Source organism: Micropterus salmoides, unplaced genomic scaffold (genome assembly GCF_014851395.1).
Source record: "Micropterus salmoides isolate LMB-PRFRI ecotype aquatic unplaced genomic scaffold, ASM1485139v1 Ms_hic_scaffold_17, whole genome shotgun sequence".
In the NCBI taxonomy this organism is placed as follows: domain Eukaryota; kingdom Metazoa; phylum Chordata; class Actinopteri; order Centrarchiformes; family Centrarchidae; genus Micropterus; species Micropterus salmoides.
In genome coordinates, this window is record NW_024040817.1 from 1,233,294 (window position 1) to 1,259,244 (window position 25,951).

Below are 25,951 nucleotides of genomic sequence, written 5' to 3' on the forward strand. Positions count from 1 at the left end.
CGTTTGCTGTCAGGGCCCCGAGGCTCTGGAACAGCCTGCCCAAGGAAATCAGGTCGGCTGAGTCAGTGAACTCTTTTAATTCCCTTCTTAAAACATACTTTTATAGGAGAGCTTTACTAATTTTATATTAATTTTTCATGCTCTTATCTTGTTTTTTTGTATTATTCTTTACACTTGTTAAAGCACTTTGTAACTTGTTTTTGAAAAGTGCTCTACAAATAAGGATTATTATTATTATTATTATTATTATTATGTAAATGTGAGCCATTTTGATTATGAGATTTTCTGATGCTGATCTGTGCTTGAGACTGAGGTAAAAGGTCATGACAGAGACTTTTCTTATTAACGGTCCCAGGGTGGCTCCTTTGGATGGCACATTTAGATATGAATGTATAGTGAGATGTTGTGATGGAGAAACTAATTTATTATTCAACAATATATTTTTATCATTGACTTTGTTTTGTTTAATCAAGGTCAATGATATGTGTGCGTGTATATGTGTGTGTGTGTGTGTGTGTGTCCTCAGTGAAGTGTATCAGTCTCTGCAGTAGCTTCCAGCTGCAGCAGTCTGTTCAGTTTCTGTTCAGTCTGACTGAGGGAGGTTTTGTACTACGCTTTTTCACTGTGTGAACACAGCTTGACTGTTGATATAATGATAACTCTGACAGTAGTAAACTGCTGCATCTTCAGTCTGGACTCCACTGATGGTCAGAGTGAAGTCAGAGTTTGATCCACTGCCTGTAAAACGACCTGGAATCCCTGATGCTCGATTGTTAGCATTGTAAATGAGGAGTTTAGGAGTTTCTCCATCTCTCTGTTGGTACCAGGCTAACCGGTGTAAGTTGTTCCAAATTTCAACATCCTCACTGATCCTACATTTGATGGGGACGAAGCCTCCCAGAGCAGAGCTCACTGCTCCAGGCTGAGTCACTGTGTACTGGCCTCTGGACTCTGAGGATACAGAGACAAAAACATAAAGCAGCGTCATGGTTTTGTGGGCTTCATTTCAGAGGGACGGATGTTCATAGAGGAGAGGAGTTTGATTCTCTGGACTTTACCTGTGAAGCAGCAGCAGAGGAGAGTCCAGATGAGGACGCAGATCAAAGTCATGTTTTTGATGAGGAGGATTTCTGTGGCTTCTGTTGTCATGAAGGACAGCTGTCAGTCATCCAGTGTTCAACTCTCAGGACTATAAACTCTCCCAGAGCACTGGAGCATGGTGCTGCTGATGCAAAGTGGCTCTCTATGGAAATTGTAAATATACTTGTGAAGAAACAAATAATAAAGAAGTTACAACAAACTGATGTCTTTGTGATATTTATTAAAGATAAAGGCAGAGCTCACACTTATTAGGGCCACTGTAGGTTAAAGAAATTAATAATTTACCAAGGACTGTGAGCATTAAGACTTAGTTTTAGTGTCAAGTTAAAGGTTTTAGTTAAGGTGAGGTTGTGGCTTGGAATGTGTGTGTTTGTTTGTGTCTTTTCCACATACATTTTGTCACAAGGACAACATAGTGTTGCTTGTCTGTATCTTTAAACAATAAAGATCACTCACCAATCAGCCATAACAGTATGACCACCTGCTGGTCATTTAGGTCTCCCTTTTGCCGCCAAAACAGCCCTGTCCCGTCGAGACCGGGACTCTGTCAGAACCAGCTTAAACTTTTTCACCAATTTCACCTACAGTAGCTCGTCTGTGGATCGGGCCACACGGACCAGCCTTTGCTCCCAACATGCATCAATGAGCCTTGGCCGTCCATGACCCTGTCGCCGGTCCAGTGCTTTTTTTCCTTGGACCACTTTTGATAGGTACTGACCACTGCGGACCGTTTTGGAGATGTTCTGACCCAGTAGTCTAGCCATCACAATTTGGCCCCTTTGAAAGTAGCTCAAATCTGTACACCTGCCCATTTGTCCTGTTTCTAACATTTCAACTATGAGGACTCAATGTTCTCTTGCTGGCTAATATTTCCCACCCACTGACAGATGTCATGAAAATGAGCTCATCAGCTTGATTTACTTCCCCTTTCACAGCTCATATAGTTATGGCTGATCGGTGTAATTATAAAGATCAGTTGTGTTGCTGTCTTCCTGAAAACAGTAGATTATTTAATTCCACAAAGAATAAGTCTGCCTCTGTGTTATAATATAATAATAATTATAACCATTTCCCATCTGTAGTGTTATCTGGACAGTTGCAAACCAGTACTGTCCTCTTGTGGAATTGTTTTGGTACTACACAAGTGTTCAAGTCACTAATATAGGCTTTTCCCTCAAGTGTTATTCAGAGTTATTTAAAAAGATCCAGTATGTAAAAGTCCAAACATTGTTTCGTCTGGAGAGTCAATATTGTCATTCAAAAACAGTGTCCAGCTTAATTAGGTCAATGGATAATCCACAGAACGTAGTCATACAGGGACAGTTTTACTTAGAGAAATAGTGCCTATGAAGGGAGGTTGTGGAAATTGAATTAACCTCCTCTCTATGGGGTTGAGAAATCTCAGAAACATTTTAAAACCATGACAAATAAAACATAACTGCTGCATTTTATGAAGAGAGCAGGATGCTGGAGAAGGACGGCCGCTACAGCTGGAGCAGCACCCTGAGGCTCCCTGCAGACCAGTGGAGGAAGGTGGGCTCTGTGACCTGTGAGGCCACCCAGGGCTCCCAGCCTCTGGTCTCAGAGACACTGAGGAGAGACCAGTGTACCCATTGCTGACCTGAATCACTGGTACTGGTTTTACACTGCCACTGCTCTCAGTCTGTCTGGTTCTCAGTTTCTCTCATGAGATGTGTCAATATGGACCTCAGGTGGTTAACGTGCTTGTGTTGATCGTTGATTGATTTTTATCATGTAGACTATATTATAAAAGTAACACATCTTGTTGACTTACTTTCTTTGACATATATGTTAGCAACATTAGTAAGTTTCATAATATCAAGTTTTTTTTTACCAGGTTACTTTTTGATGGTTTGTGTTCTTTGCTATTACTAATGTCACCATTGGATAATATACACACACCTAGAAATTATTAAAAGTAGAATTTAAAAGAAGGAAGGTATTATCTGCATAAAGTGATTTGATATATTCCACCAAATAATATTTAAATGAGACTTTGTCACTTCACCAAAAGAGAACGACTGTTTCTGTCTCTTGGTGTCAGCACAATTAACACATTGTGATTTTTCACTGCTTGTAGTTTACACCCATCCCATTTACCAAATCAGCTGTATTCCTGCACATTATAAACATATAACTGTTGTTGCTGTCTTAAATTAAAACAGTGGATCCCTTTAATCCGAAGAGACTGGATTACTCTTAGAGTCAGATCACCAGGATTTTATAATTTTATGTGAACATTTTACACAGAAATAATGCTCAGTGTCCTGCTCTGTTCTGAAATGCTCTCTGTTATATAGAGGTATATCATGTATGAGTTTGACAGCCTTAAGGTACTTTTTTTTCAAAGCAAAGTAAAGTTAAAGTTAAACATTTTTACCAAAATTAAGTTATTGATTATGTGGTAATGTTACTTAGTCTATAATTAAAAGCTGAAATAAAACAGTTTTGGTTCTGACTTTGAGCAAACTTACAGTGTGCACAAACTGCATAAAATATACTCCTTAAAGTGTATTTATATATGTATTTTTCATGCTGAAAGCATTGCTGGTGTATACCATCAAAATGTATGTTAATCCAATATCTAGTGTTATGGTTTCTCTGCAGCTGTTGATTCAGATCAGTTCCTCTCCAGCTGAGGGAGGTTTTTGTACGACGTTGTATCACTGTGTGAACGGCCAGCTGTAACAGTGCTGACAATAATAATCTCCTGTATCTTCAGTCTGGACTCCTCTGATGGTCAGAGTGAAGTCAGTCCCAGATCCAATTCCAGTAAAACGATCTGAAACTCCAGACTGACGGTTTGTAGAATGATAAATCAGGAGTTTGGGAGATTCTCCAGCTTTCTGAAGGTACCAGTTGAGGCAAGTACCAGCACTTGAACTGGCTTTACATCTGAGAGAGACAGTCTGTCCTGGAACAACAGACTGAGATCCAGGAGACTGAGTCAGGATGATTTCTCCTGATAAATCTGGAAAACATGAAAAGAGGAGAAGGGTTATTGAGACAAATCCAGTTTGGAGAAAGATGATCAACATCCAAACAGAAGAGTCTCATTTCTTTAAGATGGAGAACAGATGGAAGAAGGTAAATGCTGCTTGTTTCAGTGTTTCTCCATCACAGCAGAACATCATTGCGGTGAACCTGGTTGCATCCTGAAGCAAAGTTTTCAGAAGAGAGTCTCACCCTGAACAAGGAGCCCCAGGGTGGCCAGCAGTAGAATCAGTGACATCATCATTGTGCTGCCGGCGTGTCAGTGGCTCTGAAAGGCCTGGACAGCCACTGATCAACACTGGCCTCTTAACGGCTGGGAGCAGAGAGGCAGGACACATATGCAAACACACAGAGTCAGTGAGCTGTAGCTGTCCTCAACATATCATGGTGTTTCCCCCTCAGTGCTGAGAGCGTTGATCTACATATTTACATATTTACATGCAGACGATACTGAAAACTTCCTCTACATGTAATATGGTAATATGGTGTTTTAGACATTGATTAGTGACATTAATATCAATGTAGGTTTGACATCTTTAGGTGTCTGTAATATGGAAGTTTCTTCAAGTAAAGTAGTGTTGGGTGTTTGAGGGGATGCTGAGGCCGGATGCTGAGGCTCAGAGAGCTTCCTCGAGAAACTCCAACCAGAAAACATGGAAGTCATCATCAGTTACATTACTGTTTTTATGACATGATCTTCCTCAGCAGATGGAGTTCACCCAGCTGTCATGGAATATTTTAACTTTGAAGCCAACGTGGATATGAAGTCCTAAAAATGCAGAGAATTTGAAAATCTACATTTTCCTGAAAACTGGGTGACTCCATCTGCTAAGAAAGATCATGTGATGTGATTGAAAGCTCCACAATAGTTAGTGGATGGATGTTGTGGGGAGTTTTTTTTTTTTGCCATTTCCAAGGTTAAGAATAAAAATTTAGTCTCAGTGTATTTGTGGAGTTTTGATTTGCATGTTGGAGAAAATCTGTTATTCCATATTCTTTAGTAGATGCGGATATAGTTATATCAAGGAGGTTACTTCTTTCTTTTGAATTTTTATTATTAAAGTTTACATACTTAAAATACTATTTTGTGCTTTCAGGGATGTACTGGTTTTGTTTGGACAGTCTCTGATTCTGAATATTTCTGATGTCGATCTGTGTCTTCATATTTTCAATTAAATGTATATATTTGAAATTGCTTTAATCCAGTATGAGGCTGAGGTCAAAGGTCGTGACCAAGACTTTTCTTATCTGCTTTCCCAGGCTGGCTACTCTGGATTATTTGGCAAATCAAAAAGACGGTGGGATCATAAAAAGACATGAATGGATCATGAGAAGCTGTGATGGACAAAGTAATTTGATTTGATATTTTTTACAATTGAGCTTATTTTGCTACATGTTCATTTGTGGTTAAAGCAAAAGTTGTGAAATCTTCAACCTCATAGATGACGTGTGTGTTTGTGTGTGTGTGTGTGTGTGTGTGTGTCCTCAGTGAAGTGTATCAGTCTCTGCAGTAGCTTCCAGCTGCAGCAGTCAGTTCAGTTTCTGTTCAGTCTGACTGAGGGAGGTTTTTGTACGACACTTTTTCACTGTGTGAACACATACTGACTGTTGATAACATGAAAACTCTGACAGTAGTAAACTGCTGCATCTTCAGTCTGGACTCCACTGATGGTCAGAGTGAAGTCAGAGTTTGATCCACTGCCTGTAAAACGACCTGGAATCCCTGATGCTCGAGTGTTAGCAAAGTAAATGAGGAGTTTAGGACTTTCTCCATCTCTCTGTTGGTACCAGTGTAAATAGCTCCCACCATGAACATCCTGACTGGTCCAACATCTGATGGAGACGGAGCCTCCCAGAGCAGAGCTCACTGCTCCAGGCTGAGTCACTGAGACCTGGCCTCTGGACTCTGAGGATACAGAGACAAAAACATAAAGCAGCGTCATGGTTTTGTGGGCTTCATTTCAGAGGGACGGATGTTCATAGAGGAGAGGAGTTTGATTCTCTGGACTTTACCTGTGAAGCAGCAGCAGAGGAGAGTCCAGATGAGGACGCAGATCAAAGTCATGTTTTTGATGAGGAGGATTTCTGTGGCTTCTGTTGTCATGAAGGACAGCTGTCAGTCATCCAGTGTTCAACTCTCAGGACTATAAACTCTCCCAGAGCACTGGAGCATGGTGCTGCTGATGCAAAGTGGCTCTCTATGGAAATGCTCTGACTGACTCCAGCAGGGACTTGGATTACTCTGATGATGCAGTTTATCAATGGATCAATCAATTTATCAATTGATAAGATTTTTAAAAAACCTCTTTTATATGATTTTGGTTAAATATTTTGTTTAAAATATGTTCTGAGTTATTTCAGTTACGTGATAGAGAAAAAATGTAAATTTAATTTAAAATAAACTAGTGCTGGGCAACGATTAAATTTTTAAAATGATTTTCTTGAAAATTGAAAATTTAATAATGAATTCTAAAGTAGTGTATTGCTTGATTTAAAAAGTACTGCTACATACACAAAAATGCATTAACATGTGGTTTGTAAAGAGCTTTTTACCAGCAGTATTCCCTTTACACAGCAGCAATAAAATATTTCTTGTAAATCTCAACTTAAACATTAATGTAATCAAATCAAATATTAAACCACAGCTATTTACCACTGCCAGGGAATTACCTTTTATCTAGCTTGTTAAAACAAGTTACCATCAGAGTCCAGTTTTCTTGGAATTGGGAACATAGAAACAGTCTATGTTCAGTAGAAAGTGTCCCTGTTACAGTGAGGTGAAGTGGTCGAGCACAAGGTGTACTGGGGTTCCCGTGAAACTGTCGTGGTTGTGCTCGCCTCACGCACACGCCCGCCTGCTGCCAAAGTTGAGTTGTCTTGAACTTTTTGTACGAGACGCACAGCACAATCATTGTAAGAGAGACTGATCCTCGCTGTTTGTGAGTTTCCAGAATCTAAATAGTTATCAGGACATCAACAGGAGGGAATTCACATGGCAGAGCATCCCCGCAAAACTAAATCCAGGCCTATCAGGTAAAGTTAGTCTGTGTATAATTTTAATTTATGTTAAAGGCTGCGGCTGTGTAGCGCACAGAAGCCGTTGCCATGGTTACTATCCATAGAGCGCCGGCCGTTCACTCGCGGAGAGCTGTCTCCCTGTCTGTTCACCTGAGAGAACCTGCTGAAGCCTCTCCGCTGCTTGTTTTTGCAGGCTGATCAACATCCCACCTCTCCTGTGACCCATGGTTTGATTGTAGGCCTATGTGTATTCAGAGCCAGTGAGCAACGGACTTTCAAAATAATAATTTAAAAAACTGTCGCCGTAAATTAATGAATGCTTTAACGTGATAATAATATGTTAAGGCAGCCCTAAAATTAACATATCAAATTAAAAAAAATTAAAATATTTTCACATGTCAGCTGATAAAATGATACAAACAGAAACTATTTTTGTTGAGTTTGTTTGTGTCAAAGTCAGAGAGCCGTGTCTCTCTACAGTGAGAGGTTTTTGTACGGCGGCTCAATGAGTTTGTATCACTGTGGTTGACTTTTGGTGGAGGAACCAGACTGGATGTTGGAAGTAAGTTTCTTCTCAAATACTAAATGCAATATTATCAAGTTCTGCTTTAAATTCAACTTTTCAATGTTTAAGGCAGATAAATATGTCTTATCTTTTAATTATAAAACTTTTATTGTTCATGTTTTTATTTCTTTTCCTTTACCATGGAGGCTAACTCAGAGCAGCTTAACTAAACTGTTCCTCACACAGTCCTGTCAAAATCAAATATAATCAACTTGGAAGTGAAGAAAATATAAAACTTTAATCTTAATGTAAAAATGCTTAGATTAGTTAATTTTAAAATGCTCTCTACAATAATGGCTGTTGTTGTGATTAAATACAATTCACTTTCATGTAAAACTGAAGTAAAGATAAATATGAGTGTTTTAAAAATGTTGCTTATTGTTATGAATTTGGAAAAAGAATACAGTATTTCCATATTAATAGTGAAAGGACAACTGGCACTACTTTCAACACAGTGGTCAGTGTATCTGTCAGTAAGTGAAGTGATACCGCTGAGCAGTGATACCTGTGTGACTGAATTTGCACTTGAAAAGTAACAACGTTTAAACTGTATCTAGTGGTTCAACTCATCATTATAGCTGTTAATGTAAGTGAAGAAACAGTTTGAAATCCAGATGAAGAACATCTGATTGTTGTCAGTTCATTTCTGTTTTGGTTTCCACTGAATAAATTATTGTACAGTCAAGTTTTTTGATGATCTTGATAAGAAAGTTTGATATTTTATTTCCAGTGCAGTTTGATATATTTCAGGTCGTTCTGTATGATGATTCTCTCTGTGTTGATTTGCATGAGAGGCTTCTTAAAGGGAAGTGAAACAATGTGTGAGTGAGTGACTGGTGGAGCAGAAAAACATCTGACAGAAACTCCTTAAAGGAGAAACTCAGCTCTCACACAGTAAAGGTGTCCTCTAAGCTGATTGGTGTCTCCTAGGTGATGTCCGTCCCACCCTGACGGTGCTGCCCCCCTCCAGTGAGGAGCTGCAGCAGGGGAAGGCCACGCTCATGTGCCTGGCCAACAAGGGCTTCCCCTCAGACTGGAGTCTGGCCTGGAAGGTGGACGGCAGCAGCAGCAGCAGCAGCTGGGAGGAGAGCAGGAGCCCCGGGGTGCTGGAGAAGGACGGCCGCTACAGCTGGAGCAGCACCCTGAGGCTCCCTGCAGACCAGTGGAGGAAGGTGGGCTCTGTGACCTGTGAGGCCACCCAGGGCTCCCAGGCTCTGGTCTCAGAGACACTGAGGAGAGACCAGTGTTCCCAGTCCTGACCTGACTCACTGGGACTCTGCTACTGGTTTTACTCTGCTACTGCTCTCTGAAATCTGTAACACCCTCTCTCTGTGTCTCTACTTTCCCCTCAGTCACTCTCTAATTGCGTTTTTCAATTGCAAGTTTATTTTCTTGATGTAATTTTGATTATTTCTACACAATAAAAACAGTTCATCACAATACTTGTTTTCATTTATGTTATTGTGAAAGTAACAGTTCAGGGGAGCGGCTGGCTCACTTGGTAGAGCACTTGCCCCATTTATAAGGCTGAGTCCTTACTGCAGCAACCTGGGTTTCACTGTTCTATTGAAAATACAGGCTACAAATTCCCAAAAAATATCTTTAAAAAAAGAACAGATCATGCTGTGTTAAAAGTTCCATAATAACCCCGAAATGTTTAATTAAGTTAAAAGGCATGTATTCATCCTTTGTGGATTCCTTAAAGCTTTAGGGACACCAGCTTTATTAAACTTATTGTTCTTTTTTGTTTGGTAGCAAAGGTAATTTAATACATATTTAAATGTAAATGAGGTAATACTGTATGTTATGAAGTGTGTGATTGGCAGAAAGTGTTGAAACGGGCTTCTTCTTTACATAGAAATAAATATTCTATTTTAAAAAACTAAACAAATGTTAAAATGTTGCTACCACTAGTAACTTATCTACTTTTCAACTCATCTACAGTAGATATGTATATATAGCATTTCCCTACATATTTACATATTTACATGGAGTGGACATTGAAAAGTCTGGTAGTAAATTGATTCATTGATTTGTGACAATTTGTTTTGTCCAGTTTAATCTTTTTATTTTTTACAGTAATTAGTGGCATGAGCTTGCTGGATGTCACTGGTCAAAGTATTCAAATTTGAAAACAGAGAGGCATGTGGAACGGGAGATGACACCATGAGCATTTGTGTAATCTTGTGAGACTTGGTGTAATTCAAACATGGCAGCGCGCAGCTAAACAAACAATCCGCCAATTTAAGCCAACAAATATTAACAGTCAAATCGCTCTGGAGGACCTCGAAGACGAGTGTTTGGAGGACCTTGAAGTTTACATTGATGAGTGTTTTCACCGAGTGGCCATGGGGAAATCAAAGAGAAACTACACTGAAGATTCACCTGGAGCATCACCGGAAGCAGTCTCCTCACAAGGCGCAGATTTCACAGAAATCCTGGATTCAATAGACAAGAAATTGTCTAGCTTTGATGCCCGATTAATTCTGGGCAGGAAACAAGGTCCGCCAAGGTTTGGTTAAATCTCTCACGGAGGGAATGATGAGGCTCTCGGCGGAAAATAAAAACATTAGAGGAGCGATCATCAATCTCCAGGCTCGTAGTATGCGGGATAATCTGGTAATTTTGGGCATCACGGAGCAGGCCCGCCGTCAGGGGGGGTCAAAGGGTACAGATGACCCCGGCCTGAGGCCTTGGGGCCCATGCAAAGGTCTATGGTTAACCCTTAAATGTGATCAAGTTAGACACTTTACTAACGGTCTTTTATAAATAACAAAACTTTTTAAATGTATTTACATGAAAAATAAATTTATTGTTGTCATTAAAACATATTTCAAACTTGTCATTTCAACTTTTCATACTTTCTCACAGTACACATCCATTTTCTTACGCAGTGAAAAACAAATGTATAACTTATAATAACGAGTCGGGGCTAGTGAACTCCTCACAGCTGAATCGATGCGATATCGCGCTGTGAGTCACGGTAAATAACTGAAAGAGTTTTCAGAGGCTAAAATCTGAGACGCATGTCTCCTCTGTTTGGGACTGTGAGCTGCTCTTTATCTGAGGTGCTAAAGTGAACATTTTTGTGGATTTGTGGTGAGATTTCTGCCTGAACAAAAGTGTTTTCAGTTAGTTTCGTTTACCTCCTCCTATCATCTGGTAGTACAGTCCCAAACGGTTCTGTGTCTGCAGACGTTCAGCAGCGCAACATCGCAGGTGTATGCACAGCAGAGTATAGGGCAGGTAGACTGTTAAAGTATATTATTAATTCTCATACATGATTGATTACATTGTTGTAATATTATGACTTTTTTTCTGGACCTGTCAGAGAACACAGATATGTGGGGGATATTCTGAATGTTCAGAAAAATTTGAACATCAGCAGAAACCTGCTGAAACACATGAGCTAAAGTGCAGGAGTTTCTAACTGAACTAAAATTATTTAATATCATTGAGGTGAGTAAAGGGCCCTGCGATGGACTGGCGACCTGTCCAGGGTGTACCCCGCTTTTCGCCCAATGTCAGCTGGGATAGGCTCCAGCTTATATGTGAGCATGGCCTGGATGAGTCTATAACACTGAATTTGGATTTTTTTTTTATTTTTTATTTATTGAAACAGGAAAAGATTAAGAGCAATCGGGCCTGACTCAGTATAGAACTGATTTTCAGCAGGTTCCTGTTCTGCAGAACATGAATACCTCAAACACAACAAAACTCCAAGACCATACAATAACAAACACACAGCAACAAGCACACAAACTACGATGTGGAGGTCATAAAGCTATCACAGATATACCTGTCCATCAGATGGCGAGCAAAAGTTTGTTTAAATAGTCTTATTGATGTTATAGATCTGATGTGCTGTGGAGTATCATTCCAGGCTCTAGTGAGTAAATTAAAGAAAGATTTCTGTCCATAGCAGTTTCTAAAAGCTGGTATAGGGAGAAGTCCATTTGCAACAGATCTCGTAGTGCGTTCGGGCCTTGAGCTGAGTTTTGGAGCTAGCGCAGACAATCCTGCAGTAGTGTGTCCATTTAAGATCTGATAAAAAAGGTTCAAACCATGGCTTATTCTATAGTTCTGAAATGTCAAGGCATTACTCAAAGATAGTGCAACACAGTGGTGAGTCCAGCCTGGAAGCCTGTTGTGAATCTTATAGGCTCTATTGTAGAGTCTCGCTACAGGTTCAAGGATCTCATTTGTTGTGAGTTACCAAACAGGTAAACAATATGACAGAGTGGACAATATAATGGCATGAAGATATGTTTTAGAAACAGAATGCAGTAAATATGGTCTAATTTTACTATAAACAAATAACTTTTGGTTTAACTTTCTGGTTAAAATTTGGACATGGTCACGATAAGTAAGATGTGAGTCAAGAGAGACTCCCAGATACTTATACGTGGATACAATTGAAAGTTTTTGATTAGAAAAGGTGATGAAATTTGATATAGACAGTTGTTTCCTAGATGAATAAAAATACATACATTCTGTTTTCTTAGTATTAAGTGTTAAATGGTTATCCTGTAGCCAATCATGTAAATGCTATAGGTCTGAGTTATGTTTGTAATTAATTGTATCAATATCTGAGCCAGACAAAAAAATGACAGTGTCATCAGCATATAACAAAGTACTAGAAACATCAAACACATTAGGAAGATCATTAATGTACATAAGGAAAAGTAAAGGACCTAAGATGCTGCCCTGTGGAACTCCCATAAACACACTCATGACTGTGATGTTACCGAGCCGATTCTTACAGTCTGAGATCGGTCACTTAAATATGATTTAAACATATCTATTGCAGAGAAGGACAAATGAAAAGAAAGAAGTTTATTTAACAAAATTTGATGGTTAACTGTATCGAAAGCTTTTCGAAAGTCTATGTATATGACTCCAGTAACCTGACCTTTATTTAAAGACGCCATCTGTGTCACTATAAGGCTAATGGCCAAGAGCTTCTATGAAATTGCCCTTGTTTGTTTTAGAACTAAGAAGTTGGTCGAGGTGGTGCTGGATTGGGTGTTGATGAGGGGCCCAGTTTGGAAAATGTTGTCCCCCTGTCCAAAATTCCTTACAGCGGGCCTGTCCCGGAGCAGGCGGATGAAGCCCCAGAGGAGCTTCATTCAAAATCATCTGAAGCTCCCGGACGCTTGCCTTTGATCGAGTACACCGCCTGGGAGAACCCAGGCCCATGGTCGTGAAGTTTGAACACTTCAAGCAGAAGGAACTGGTTAAAGGCCGCGGCAGGGAGCTGAGAGGAACCAACTGCAGCATGAACAACCGGTTTCCCCAGGAGATCCTGTTCCTGATAAGAAAGAAGCTTATTGCAGATGATGAATAAACTTTACGTTTGATGGCCAGCTGTACCGCGACAGAGACACCACTCCTTTTTTTCCACTAAGAACCAAATCCAGCAACGGGTGAACTTTATCACTATGCAATAATTTTTTCCCTCTTTCCTTCTCAGTTAATTTCTCCGTGACAGATGGCAGGTTAATAGGCCTAGTTATAAAATACAGTTCACGTCTCAACACTGTGGTTATCTTACTAGACTGTCTGATAATGTTTTGTGGGTTTTCCTCTGTTTTTGTTTCACTGTTTCTTTCTTTTGTTAATGGTGCTCTTTCTCTCCGTTTACACGTTGATCAGCCGCGCTATTTTCATGCTGTTTAATTCGGGCACATCGCTAGCACACACACACACAGGTGCATACAACATGCACACATAGACACACACATACAGGCGCATACAACACACACCACACACAAGGATACAACACACACTAGCCTACACTACATCCCTTAAGTATAATTTATACTTCTGCAACGAATTGATGGCGTAGCCTCTGCATAGCCCCCTACCCTACACTGTCACCTACGCCATAGCCTGACGTGCACTTCTTCAAAAATGTAACCACACATCGAGGTAACGCAAACCGTAAGCACTGTGATTTGTCGGCTGCGTAGCCTCACAATACCTCAGAGCCGATAGAAAGTGTCCTGTGCTTTGAAGTAACTTTTACTAGCGGCCAAAACAGTGGCTGAACTCGTGGATCAATATATTTGACCATCACAACCCGAGCGAAATGACTCGTTTCACTATCAGAATGTGATCCATTCGGTCGATATCATTTGAAAAGGCTACACCAGCCACACGTATAGAATTCGTGAAAGAGACGGACAAGAAACGCACAAGTATAAATGCATGGCTACGTGCGTAGCCTACGGGTAGCTTCGCACATAGATCCTAGGCAGGAGTATAAATCAAGCTTAGTTGAATGATGACCACACTTAAGCTCACCTCTTGGAATGTTCGCGGAGTTGGAAAAGAGATTAAATTGTTTTAATCTAAATTATGTGCAAGCAGACATTGTCCTACTACAGGAGACTCATTTATCCAAGACTGCAGATAAACTAACCTCACCACAGTTTCCTCACTCGTACTCTGCCTGTTTTAACTCAAAACAAAGAGTTGTCACCATTATGATAAACATCATCTGAACCTGTTTGGTCTGATGGCCTTCAGCACATAAGCCTTTATTGTTGTTTTGTATCCTTACTGTGAGTCGGTGGTTTTATGGTGTTAGTGGAATGCATGTCTTTAACTGCCGTGTTTATGCTGTAGTATGAAAGAGGCTCAGGAGCGCGAACAGAGCTGAATCTGACCCGGTGTCCCCACATTACAAGCAGAATAGTGTCTGATGCAACCAGGAGAGAAAACAGGCTTGTGCTTCGTTTCTAACTGAGTTTTGAGCCCATTGACAATAAGGCAATGGAAGCTGGATTAATTTCATTGAAAAACTTACATATAGTTCCATTAAGAATGAACTTTTGATCTCGATTCACTTGTCTGGTTTTGAGCTTTTTATTTACAGTCTATAGTTTTGAGGTGCATGTAAAAGAACATGTGTTATTGCATATATTTCATAAAAAGTATATGCAGTTGTGAGCCATTTTGATTATGAGATTTTCTGATGCTGATCTGTGCCTGAGACTGAGGTAAAAGGTCATGACTTTTCTTCTTAACGGTCCCAGGGTGGCTCCTTTGGATGACTTGGCAATTAAGACAAGATAATGGCACATTTAGATATGAATGTATAGTGAGATGTTGTGATGGAGAAACTAATTTATTATTAACAATATATTTTTATCATTGACCTTGTTTTGTTTAATCAAGGTCAATGATATGTGTGTGTGTGTGTGTGTGTGTGTGTGTGTGTGTGTGTGTGTGTGTGTGTGTGTGTGTGTGTGTGTGTGTGTGTCCTCAGTGAAGTGTATCAATCTCTGCAGTAGCTTCCAGCTGCAGCAGTCACTTCAGTTTCTGTTCAGTCTGACTGAGGGAGGTTTTTGTACGACGCTTTTTCACTGTGTGAACACAACTGACTGTTGATAACATGACCACTCTGACAGTAGTAAACTGCTGCATCTTCAGTCTGGACTCCACTGATGGTCAGAGTGAAGTCAGAGTTTGATCCACTGCCTGTAAAACGACCTGGAATCCCTGATGCTTGAATGTTAGCATTGTAAATGAGCAGTTTAGAAATTTCTCCATCTCTCTGTTGGTACCAGGCTAACCGGTGGTATGGGCTGCTATAGTAAACATCCTGACTGGTCCTACATCTGATGGAGACGGAGCCTCCCAGAGCAGAGCTCACTGCTCCAGGCTGAGTCACTGTGACCTGGCCTCTGGACTCTGAGGATACAGAGACAAAAACATAAAGCAGCGTCATGGTTTTGTGGGCTTCATTTCAGAGGGACGGATGTTCATAGAGGAGAGGAGTTTGATTCTCTGGACTTTACCTGTGAAGCAGCAGCAGAGGAGAGTCCAGATGAGGACGCAGATCAAAGTCATGTTTTTGATGAGGAGGATTTCTGTGGCTTCTGTTGTCATGAAGGACAGCTGTCAGTCATCCAGTGTTCAACTCTCAGGACTATAAACTCTCCCAGAGCACTGGAGCATGGTGCTGCTGATGCAAAGTGGCTCTCTATGGAAATGCTCTGACTGACTCCAGCAGGGACTTGGATTACTCTGATTTTTATCAATGGATTAATCACTTTATCAGAGTATTGATAATATTTAAAAAAAAAAACTATTTTATATGATTTTGGTTTTATGCTTCTAGACATATTTTGTTTAAAATATGTTCTAAGTTATTTCAGTTAATTGAACTAGTGCTGGGCAACGATTAAATTTTTTAATTACAATTAATTATTATAATCAGGTAAAGTTAGCCTGTGTATAATTTTAATTTAAGTTAAAGGCTGCGGCTGTGAAGCGCACAGAAGCCGTTGCCATGGTTACTATCCATAGAGCGCCGGCCGTTCACTCGCAGAGAGCTGTCTCCCTGTCTGTTCACCTGAGAAACTGCTGAAGCCTCTCCGCTGCTTGTTTGGGTTATTTTGCTGGCTGATCAACATCCCACCTCTCCTGTGACCCATGGTTTGATTGTAGGCCTATGTGTATTCAGAGCCAGTGAGCAACGGACTTTCAAAATAATAATTTAAAAAACTGTCGCCGTTAATTAATGAATGCTTTAACGCGATAATGCGTTAACGCAGCCCTAAAATTAACATATCAAATTAAAACAGTCATATTTTCACATGTCAGCTGATAAAATGTTACAAACAGAAACTATTTTTGTTGAGTTTGTTTGTGTCAAAGTCAGAGAGCCGTGTCTCTCTACAGTGAGAGGTTTTTGTACGGCGGCTCAATGAGTTTGTATCACTGTGGTTGACTTTTGGTGGAGGAACCAGACTGGATGTTGGAAGTAAGTTTCTGCTCAAATACTAAATACAATATTATAAAGTCCTGCTTTAAATTAAACTTTTCAATGTTTAAGGCGGATAAATATATCTTGTTTTAATTATGAAACTCTTATTGTTCATGTTTTTATTTCTCTTCCTTTACCATGGAGGCTAACTCAGAGCAGCTTAACTAAACTGTTCCTCACACAGTCCTGTCAAAATGAAATATAATCAACTTGGAAGTGGAAAAAATATAAAACTTTAATCTTAATGTAAAAATGTTGAGTTTAGTTTAAAATGTTCACCACAATAATGGCTGTTGTTGTGATTAAATACAATTCACTTTCTTCAGGTAAAATTGAAGTGAAGTGATAAATATGAGTGTTTTAAAATTGTTGCCTATTGTTATGAATTTGGAAAAAGAATACAATATTTCCATATTAATAGTGAAAGGACAACTGGCACTACTTTCAACACAGTGGTCAGTGTATCTGTCAATAAGTGAAGTGATACAGCTGAGGAGTGATACCTGTGTGACTGAATTTGCACTTGAAAAGTAACAACGTTTAAACTGTATCTAGTGGTTCAACTCATCATTATAGCTATTAATGTAAGTGAAGAAACACTTTGAAATCCAGATGAAGAACATCTTATTGTTTGATCATTTCTGTTTTAGTTTCCACTGAATAAATTATTGTACAGTCAAGTTTTTGATGATCTTGATAAGAAAGTTTGTTATTTTATTTCCAGTGTAGTTTGATATATTTCAGGTCGTTCTGTATGATGATTCTCTCTGTGCTGATTTGCATGAGAGGCTTCTTAAAGGGAAGTGAAACAATGTGTGAGTGAGTGACTGGTGGAGCAGAAAAAAACATCTGACAGAAACTCCTTAAAGGAGAAAATCAGCTCTCACACAGTAAAGGTGTCCTCTAAGCTGATTGGTGTCTCGTAGGTGATGTCCGTCCCACCCTGACGGTGCTGCCCCCCTCCAGTGAGGAGCTGCAGCAGGGGAAGGCCACGCTCATGTGCCTGGCCAACAAGGGCTTCCCCTCAGACTGGAGTCTGGCCTGGAAGGTGGACGGCAGCAGCAGCAGCAGCAGCAGCTGGGAGGAGAGCAGGAGCCCCGGGGTGCTGGAGAAGGACGGCCGCTACAGCTGGAGCAGCACCCTGAGGCTCCCTGCAGACCAGTGGAGGAAGGTGGGCTCTGTGACCTGTGAGGCCACCCAGGGCTCCCAGGCTCTGGTCTCAGAGACACTGAGGAGAGACCAGTGTTCCCAGTCCTGACCTGACTCACTGGCACTCTGCTACTGGTTTTACTCTGCTACTGCTCTCAGTCTGCACTCTCTCTGGTTCTTCTTTTCTGTCATTACACATTTCAATATCAATGTGTTCTTGCTTGTTGTATTGCTGATGGTTTTAATAATTCATGCAATAAAAATATCAAATAATGGCTTCCTCTTGTTTATATATACCAGAGTGACAAATTTTATGATTTACATTCGGAATACTTGTTAAAATTAAACATCTTTCATGACTGGGGAATAACATCTCCGAGGTTTCTGTCAGCTTTATTGAACCTTGTTAACATTATTTTAATGATTAAAGCATTTTATTCATAAAAAAACACTCTTATCTGGTATCACTGAAGTCAGTTCATGATAAGTTATGTTGTTAAGATGTAATTTGCACCTATAAATTATTATTATATATGAAATCATATTATTATATATTCAAAATTATTCTTAAGTTTTATCCCTCTGAAGAAATAAAACTGAACTGAAATATACTCCTAAAAGTGTATTTATATATGTATTTTTCATGCTGAAAGCGTTGCTGTCATCAACCATAAAATGTTTGTTAATTCAAAATTCAATTCAAGAGAGAGCGTTGATCTACATATTTACATATTTACATGTAGAGGATCCTGAAAACTTCTCATTTTCAGGATCCTCTACATGTAATATGGTGTTTTAGACATTGATCAGTGACATTAATATCAATGTAGGTTTGATATCTTTAGGTGTCTGTAATATGGAAGTTTCTTCAAGTAAAGTAGTGTTGGGTGTTTGAGGGGATTCTGAGGCCAACGATCTCAGAGAGCTTCCTCGAGAAACTCCAACTAGAAAACATGGAAGTCATCATCAGTTACATTACTTTTTTTTATGAAATAATCTTCCTCAGCAGATGGAGTTCACCCAGCTGTCATGAAAAATTTGAACTCTGAAGCCAATGTGGACATGAAGTCCTAAAAATGCTCAGAGAAATAGGAATTTGAAAATCTACATTTCCATGAAAACTGAGTGACTCCATCTGCTGAGATCATATGATGTGATAGAAAGCTCCATAACAGTTAGTGGATGGATGTTGAGTTTGTTTTGCCATTTCCAAGGTAAAGAATAAACATTTAGTCACAGTGTATTTGTGGAGTTTTGATTTGCATGTTAGAGAAAATGTTTATTTGGTTTTGTTTATATAGTAAATGCAGATACAGTTATATCAAGGAGGTTACTTATTTCTTTTGAATTTTTATGATATAAGTTGATTTTTAGCTTTTCTATAGATGAGATGCATTTATATTTAAAATACTATTTTGTGCTTTCAGGGATGTACTGGTTTTGTTTGGACAGTCTCTGATCCTGAATGTTTCTGATACCGATCTGTGTCTTCATATTTTCAGTTAAATGTACATAGTTGAAATTGCTTTAATCCAGTATGTGTTACGATTTGTGGCAGAAACAGGTTGGAGAACCCAAAATGCAGACAATGGAACAGGCAGGTTCAGATCTTGAGATTTATTCAACAAACAAAAGCGAGCACACTTACAGGCTGAGGCCAGAGAGTCCAGAAAATCAAAAATGATTAAATCCAAATGAGCAAACGAAACAGACATCCAAAACAGCTAATCCATAACTCCGTGAGACAGCTAGTAAACAAGCAGGGAACAAGCAGGACTAAATACCACACGAGACAGAGCAACTCCAAGCCACGACAGACAGGGCGTAACACGAACAATGACCGGACAAGGGCTGAACAGAAGGGATAATGACAAGGGCAGGAGCAACACAGGTGAAAGACCTGAGGCTAACGAGACACAGTGAGACACCAGGGAAAACAGAGAGACACCAATAAAGCCATAAGGAAACTAATAACCAGGAATATAAATAACTGATCCAGAACATAAGCAGACAGATCATAAATATACCAATAAACTACAACTAACAGGGAAAACAGACTTAACTAAGATTAAACAGAACATAGCACAAACATGGACAAAATAATTCAGAAGTACATGAGAGAAACAGAGGCAAACAGAAGGACACATGAAACAATGGCAAAACTCAGAAACCCACAGGGAAAAAATACAACTCATAACAGTATGAGGCTGAGTTCAAAGGTCATGAACAAGACTTTTCTTATCTGCTTTTTCAGGCTGGCTACTCTGGATTATTTGGCAAATATTAAAAGACAGTGTCGTGAACCAGCCAATCACAGCCTGGATGGGGCGGGACATTTAAAAGTATTAACAGATAGGTGTCATTTACACTGGGGACGCTGGGGACGGGTCAGAATCAGAATGTCTCCATCACTTTTTGAAAGCTTTTGTTTAAAAATATTCTGAACAATAGCAACAATAAATAACAAATGAAACAGTGGAAAATAAGAAAACTTACAATGCAATTGAAAGAAGAAACAAATGTGCATTGTCCAAAAGCTGATTACTGCATTAGATTCCATTATATTTTTGTATTTTGAAAAGCTGCAAACAGTAAGGCAAAGCACATGTGTGGTCAGATACTGTAAGTTGATGTCAAAATGAGCTTTTAAATCATAGACATAAAATTCATATCTCCTTTATGTATTAGACCTAGCGGTTCCCAAACCTCCCAAACGCGCAATGCATCCCCTTATACATCTTGACCAGGTTGCTGCACCCCCAAACCCTCTCTCACTCCAGGTTTGCTGATATATATAAAATAATTTTTTTTTTTAAACTCTCACCTCTTGCGGGGTGGCATGTGTCATCCTCAAGCTCGGGTCCTCTACCAGAGGACCTGGGAGTTTAAGGGTTCTGCGCAGTATCTTAGCTGTTCCTAGGACTGCTCTCTTCTGGACAGAGACCTCCGATGTTTTACCTGGAATCTGCTGTAGCCACTCTCACAGTTTGAGGGTCACAGCCCCCAGTGCTCCGATTACCAATGGCACCACTGTTGCTCTTACTTTCATATCTTTTCTAGCTCCTCTTTCAGCCCTTGGTATTTCTCAAGCTTTTCGTGTTCCTTGTTCTTGATGTTGCTGTCGCTTGGGATTGCCACATCTATCACTAATGCCTTCTTCTGCTGTTTGGTTAGCCATCACCAGTTTGTCAGTCTGGATCTTGAAGTCCCACAGGATCTTAGCTCGGTCATTCTCAACTACCTTAGGAGGTGTTTTGACCTCGGGACTTCCAGCCCATACTCATGGCAGATGTTCCTGTACACTATGACAGCTACCTGGTTATGGCGTGCCATGTACGCTGTTCCTGCCTGCATCTTACACCCTGCTGTTATTTACTTTACTGTCTCAGGGGCATCCTTGCACAGTCTGCACCTGGGGTCCTGCCTGGTGTGGTAGATCCCAGCCTCTATTGATCTTGTACTGAGTGCCTGTTTTGTGCTGCCATGATTAATGCTTCTTTGCTGTCCTTTAGTCCAGCCTTTTCCAGCCACTGCTAGGATTTCTTGATATCAGTTACTTCTTCTATTTGTCTGTGGTACATGCCATGCAGCAGCTTGTCCCTCCATGAAGGTTCTTCATCTTCCTTGTCCTCACCCTCGGGTTTCTGCTGCCTGAGGTACTCACTAAGCCCTTCATCTTTGGGGGCCATCTTCCTGATGTACTCCTGGATCTTTGTTGTTTCATCCTGGACAGTGGTCTTGACACTCACTAGCCATCGGCCTCCCTCGCTACGCTTGGTGTACAGTCTCAGGGTGCTGGATTCTCCATAAATTGTGACAAGCTTTCTTGTCTTGATGTCAGTAGCCTCTATCTCCTGCTTTGGCTAGTTTATTATACCAATGGGGTATCTGATGACAGGCAGGGCGTGTGTATTGATGGCTCGGATCTTGTTTTTCCCATTCAACTGACTTTTCAGGACCTGCCTTACTCTCTGTAGGTATTTGGCTGTGGTGCTTTGCTGCCTCCTTATGGTTTCCGTTTGCCTGTGGCACCCCAAGGTATTTGTAGCTGTCCTGAACATCTGCAATGTAGCCTTCTGGTAGTTCACCCCATCAGTTCTGATCATCTTCCCTCTTGTTGATACCATGCGACCACACTTGTCCAGTCCAAACGACATTCCAATGTCGTTGCTGTAGATCCTGGTAGTGTGGATCAGTGAGTCGATGTCTCGCTCATTCCAGACAGCTTGAGTCATCAGTGTAGAGGAGGTGACTGATGGTTGTTCCACTTCGGAACCGGTCTTTGTGATGATCTGGCTGAGGGGTTCAGGCCTATGCAGAACAGCAGTGGGGATAGTGGTACCTTGGTATATGCCGCACTTGATCGTGACTTGTGCAATTGGCTTTGAGTTGGCTTCCAGACTTTTCTACAGCCCCATTGAGTTCTTGATGATGTTGTAGTTATTACACTACTACACCACCATTAAATTTTTGTTGACCTTTAACTCATTTCCCATTATACTTTGAAAGCAACTTTTTTTCACTTTAGCCAAATAACCCCTTTATCTCAATGTTTGCCTTTGATCAAACTGCAACATTTTGAATTTATCGCTGTTCATATAACCAATATTTTGTTTTATTAAGTTGTATTTACTGTAGTTTGATTGATTAATAAAGTCATTATTAAATTGATAATTCAATATTTCCCAAAGTGTCTCAGTTTCTTTCCCCAAACTGCTAATGATATTAATATTCTCAAGTGTTAACATCCATCATTTTATAAACAAGGTGTAGATTCACCACAAATATCACACACAAATGCAACCAGCTGACAACGACTGACTGTCTCAGTCACATTTGATCATGCTGTGAGACCCCAAGTCCCTGGAAACGCCACTCTGAAGGCCAAGTGTGAGCTCCCGTGTCTCCATGTTGACCTAAAAGTTGAGACTGAAAGTTCATGCTTTAGAGTAAAATAAATTTCACCACAGAGGAACGGGAATTTGAAAATCTACATTTCAATGAAAACTTGGGCGGCTCCATCTGCTAAGGAAGATGAAGTGATGTGACTGAAAACTCCACAACATGTAGTGGATGGACTTAGTGCTGAGATTGTTTTTCGTATTCCAAAGTCAGTATAATTTGAAATATTTGTTGTTGCATGTCAGTATGGTGACATTTTCAATCGACTTGATGCAATTTAAAATTTACAGTGTGTGTGGGTGCTTGACTGTTGATCCAATGAAAACTCAGACAGTAGTAAACTGCTGCATCTTCAGTCTGGACTCCACTGATGGTCAGAGTGAAGTCAGAGTTTGATCCACTGCCTGTAAAACGATCTGGAATCCCTGATGCTCGAGTGCTAGCACGATAAATGAGGAGTTTAGGAGTTTCTCCATCTCTCTGTTGGTACCAGGCTAAAAGGTGGTTGTTGTTATAAACAAGAACATCCTGACTGGTCCTACATCTGATGGAGACGGAGCCTCCCAGAGCAGAGCTCACTGCTCCAGGCTGAGTCACTGTGACCTGGCCTCTGGACTCTGAGGATACAGAGACAAAAACATAAAGCAGCGTCATGGTTTTGTGGGCTTCATTTCAGAGGGACGGATGTTCATAGAGGAGAGGAGTTTGATTCTCTGGACTTTACCTGTGAAGCAGCAGCAGAGGAGAGTCCAGATGAGGACGCAGATCAAAGTCATGTTTTTGATGAGGAGGATTTCTGTGGCTTCTGTTGTCATGAAGGACAGCTGTCAGTCATCCAGTGTTCAACTCTCAGGACTATAAACTCTCCCAGAGCACTGGAGCATGGTGCTGCTGATGCAAAGTGGCTCTCTATGGAAATTACTTAATTTGTCTTCTTAAAAATAATACTATAGTAAGTATTATATCCTCATAACATCTATTTCTGCCAGCACAAATAATCTCTTCAGCAGCCATATTACTGCGTAATGTACACAATGTAACTGTGTAACAATATGATAGACAATAACACGACTGCTTCTTTTTCTGGAGTTAATGTGTTACACCACTCAGACAACAGCGGCATCAGTAGTGTAGGAAAATGTTCATTTTTATTTCTTCACCGGCAGGACTGGCAAAACATACACAAAACTGCTCGTCAAGCGGCACCAGGAACACACTTTTTCCGACCAGGGCTACGTCCAACAACAGCGACTTCTTCTAATGTGGCTTTTTGACATATGTCACAGCTTATCCTGCCCCCTACTAGCATTGCAATGAAACATTATTGAACAAGCATTCCAGTATACTAGGCTATTAAAACAACTTGCTACATTAGAGTAACTGGCATGTATTACACACAAAAAAACACATTATCAGGTGCCACATTCCTCCCCTGTAAAATCAATGTTGTCCTCAACATAAGCATTCATTACATTTACCATACAACATTAACCATGTAGCGGCAGGGCAACAACCACTTCATAACTTTTAACATTAAAGATACTTCTCTGGGTTAAACCTCTAACTCAGTGGCAATAGCTTTCTTTGAAAGTTGAAATCCAGTAAATGGCCTTAAATGCTTTTCCCCAGGTGTTACCATCAGAGTAAATTACTACATACCATATGATCGCTTTACGATGCCAGTTCAGAGTTAACCATGAGCAGTTGCAACAATAGTACAGTATATTGTTCTCTGAAGCAAAGACATTCACTTTACTCTGGAGACTTCTGACTTACTGAATATACTGAAAACATTCCATTTACTTTGTTTCATTGCCATACTTAGTCCCAAACCATTTCGCTTATGACTAGAATTTACTTTCAGTTCCTTGACAAATGTAAGTAAAATGTTTGTTTGTTTGTATCCCACGGGCACAAGAGTAGGATAAACCAAATGTGTTTCTACCAAAAAGCAAATAGAAAGGATAGAATAGAAAAGGCTTTTTCTGGATATTACACTTACAAACCTGGGTTATAAAAAAACTCAATGTCCTTTTGCATACCAGGCCAATAAAACTTCTGTCTAGCCGCCTGTAAAACCTGTTCCACCCCCATGTGACCCATTTCACAGTGAAGGTACTTGTACACCAGTTCTTTGTACTTGTTTGGCAGCACAATTTGAGTACAGGTTTTGCGTTTCAACAGCCCCTCTTGTGAAACATGCAGTCTTTTCCACTCGCGCAACAGTTGCTTAATGTTCACTCCCATATTTCTGACCCTACTGTCTGGTTTTCCTCCAGACTTTTTCAGCTGGAGTACATGGGATATGGTAGGGTCTTGCAACTGTCCCTGTAGCAGCTCTTGCTGAGTTATTTGTATGTCCGACACAGTGTTTGTAAGTACCTCCTGAACGTGTGGGCTGCAGGTAAAAACGGAGATCCAGTCCACTTCGTGCTGGTTCTGTGTTTCAACTGCACCGAATATTGCACCTAGAACTTTAGGGGAGCACTGCTCTGTACTCACTCATATAAGAGTCCATACTCACAGGTCTACGGGACAAGAAATCTGCATCTGTGTTTGTTTTTCCTGGACGGTACTTCAGTGTTACTTCAGTGTTATGTTGAAGTCGGCCAACTCCGACACCCAGCGATGTCCAGTCGTGTTCAGTTTAGCTGTTCTCAAGACTTAAGTGACAGGATTGGTAGCACTGTATACTGTTACAGAGGGAGCGTAAAACAAATAGCCTCTAAACATGTCCGTCACAGCCCACTTAAGTGCCAAAAAAAAGGTCTTTCCTGAATGTAATCAATTTTTTCTGATGGTGTCAAAGTTGGTAAGCCGTACCCAATAACTCTGAGTTTGCCTTCCTGCCTCTGGTACAGGACTGCTCCCAGTCCTTGTTCAGAAGCGTGGATCCTCAAACCTTGGATAAGCCATTACAGGTGGGTTAGTCAGAATGTCAACTATATAGTTCAAAGCTTTTTGATGAGTGTCAGTCCACACTATTTTCTGATGTGGAGGGGGCTGTCCTGCCCTCGCTGACTGACATTTAGACTTCGACTCAGGACTTGAAGTTACATCTGTTGAGAGCAAGTCACACGGGCATTTTGCATGACGAGAGAAATCTTGTACATAACTTCTATAGTACCCCAGGAAACCCAGAAATTTGCGCAGCTCTTTAATGTTTGTAGGGGGGGTTGCCTTTAGAGCTTGCACTGCCACTATTTCCTTATTGTCCATGCTGTAACCTTCAGCTGAGATTACTTTTCCCACATAGCGTACCTCATTTTTGAACAGGTCACATTTGTCTGGCCTCAGCTTAATTTCCCACATTTGTTGTCGTTTGAGAACACTGTAGACCAAAACATCATCTAAGTATGTAATGCATATCTTGTCTCTGAGACCTTCTAGACTCTTTTCCATACTCCGCTGGAAAGCTGAGGGTG

General features: G+C 40.4%; 4 gene segments (V, D, J or C); 1 reads left to right on the forward strand and 3 right to left on the reverse strand.

Moving 5' to 3' along the window:
- Positions 1-619: 619 nt before the first annotated feature.
- On the reverse strand, positions 620-1,110 carry LOC119907660. The segment is given in 2 exon segments: positions 620-951; positions 1,059-1,110. Coding segments are annotated over 2 exon segments (384 nt in total).
- Positions 1,111-3,313: 2,203 nt separating this feature from the next.
- LOC119907831 lies at positions 3,314-4,361 on the reverse strand. The segment is given in 2 exon segments: positions 3,314-4,093; positions 4,309-4,361. Coding segments are annotated over 2 exon segments (360 nt in total).
- A 1,328-nt stretch (positions 4,362-5,689) lies between these two features.
- Positions 5,690-6,181, reverse strand: LOC119908091. The segment is given in 2 exon segments: positions 5,690-6,022; positions 6,130-6,181. Coding segments are annotated over 2 exon segments (375 nt in total).
- A 10,260-nt stretch (positions 6,182-16,441) lies between these two features.
- Positions 16,442-17,901, forward strand: LOC119907511 (the record flags this gene model as incomplete). The annotated part of the segment is given in 2 exon segments: positions 16,442-16,472; positions 17,402-17,901. Coding segments are annotated over 2 exon segments (363 nt in total), but the record flags the coding sequence as incomplete, so codon positions are not given.
- Between the last annotated feature and the right edge of the window lie 8,050 nt (positions 17,902-25,951).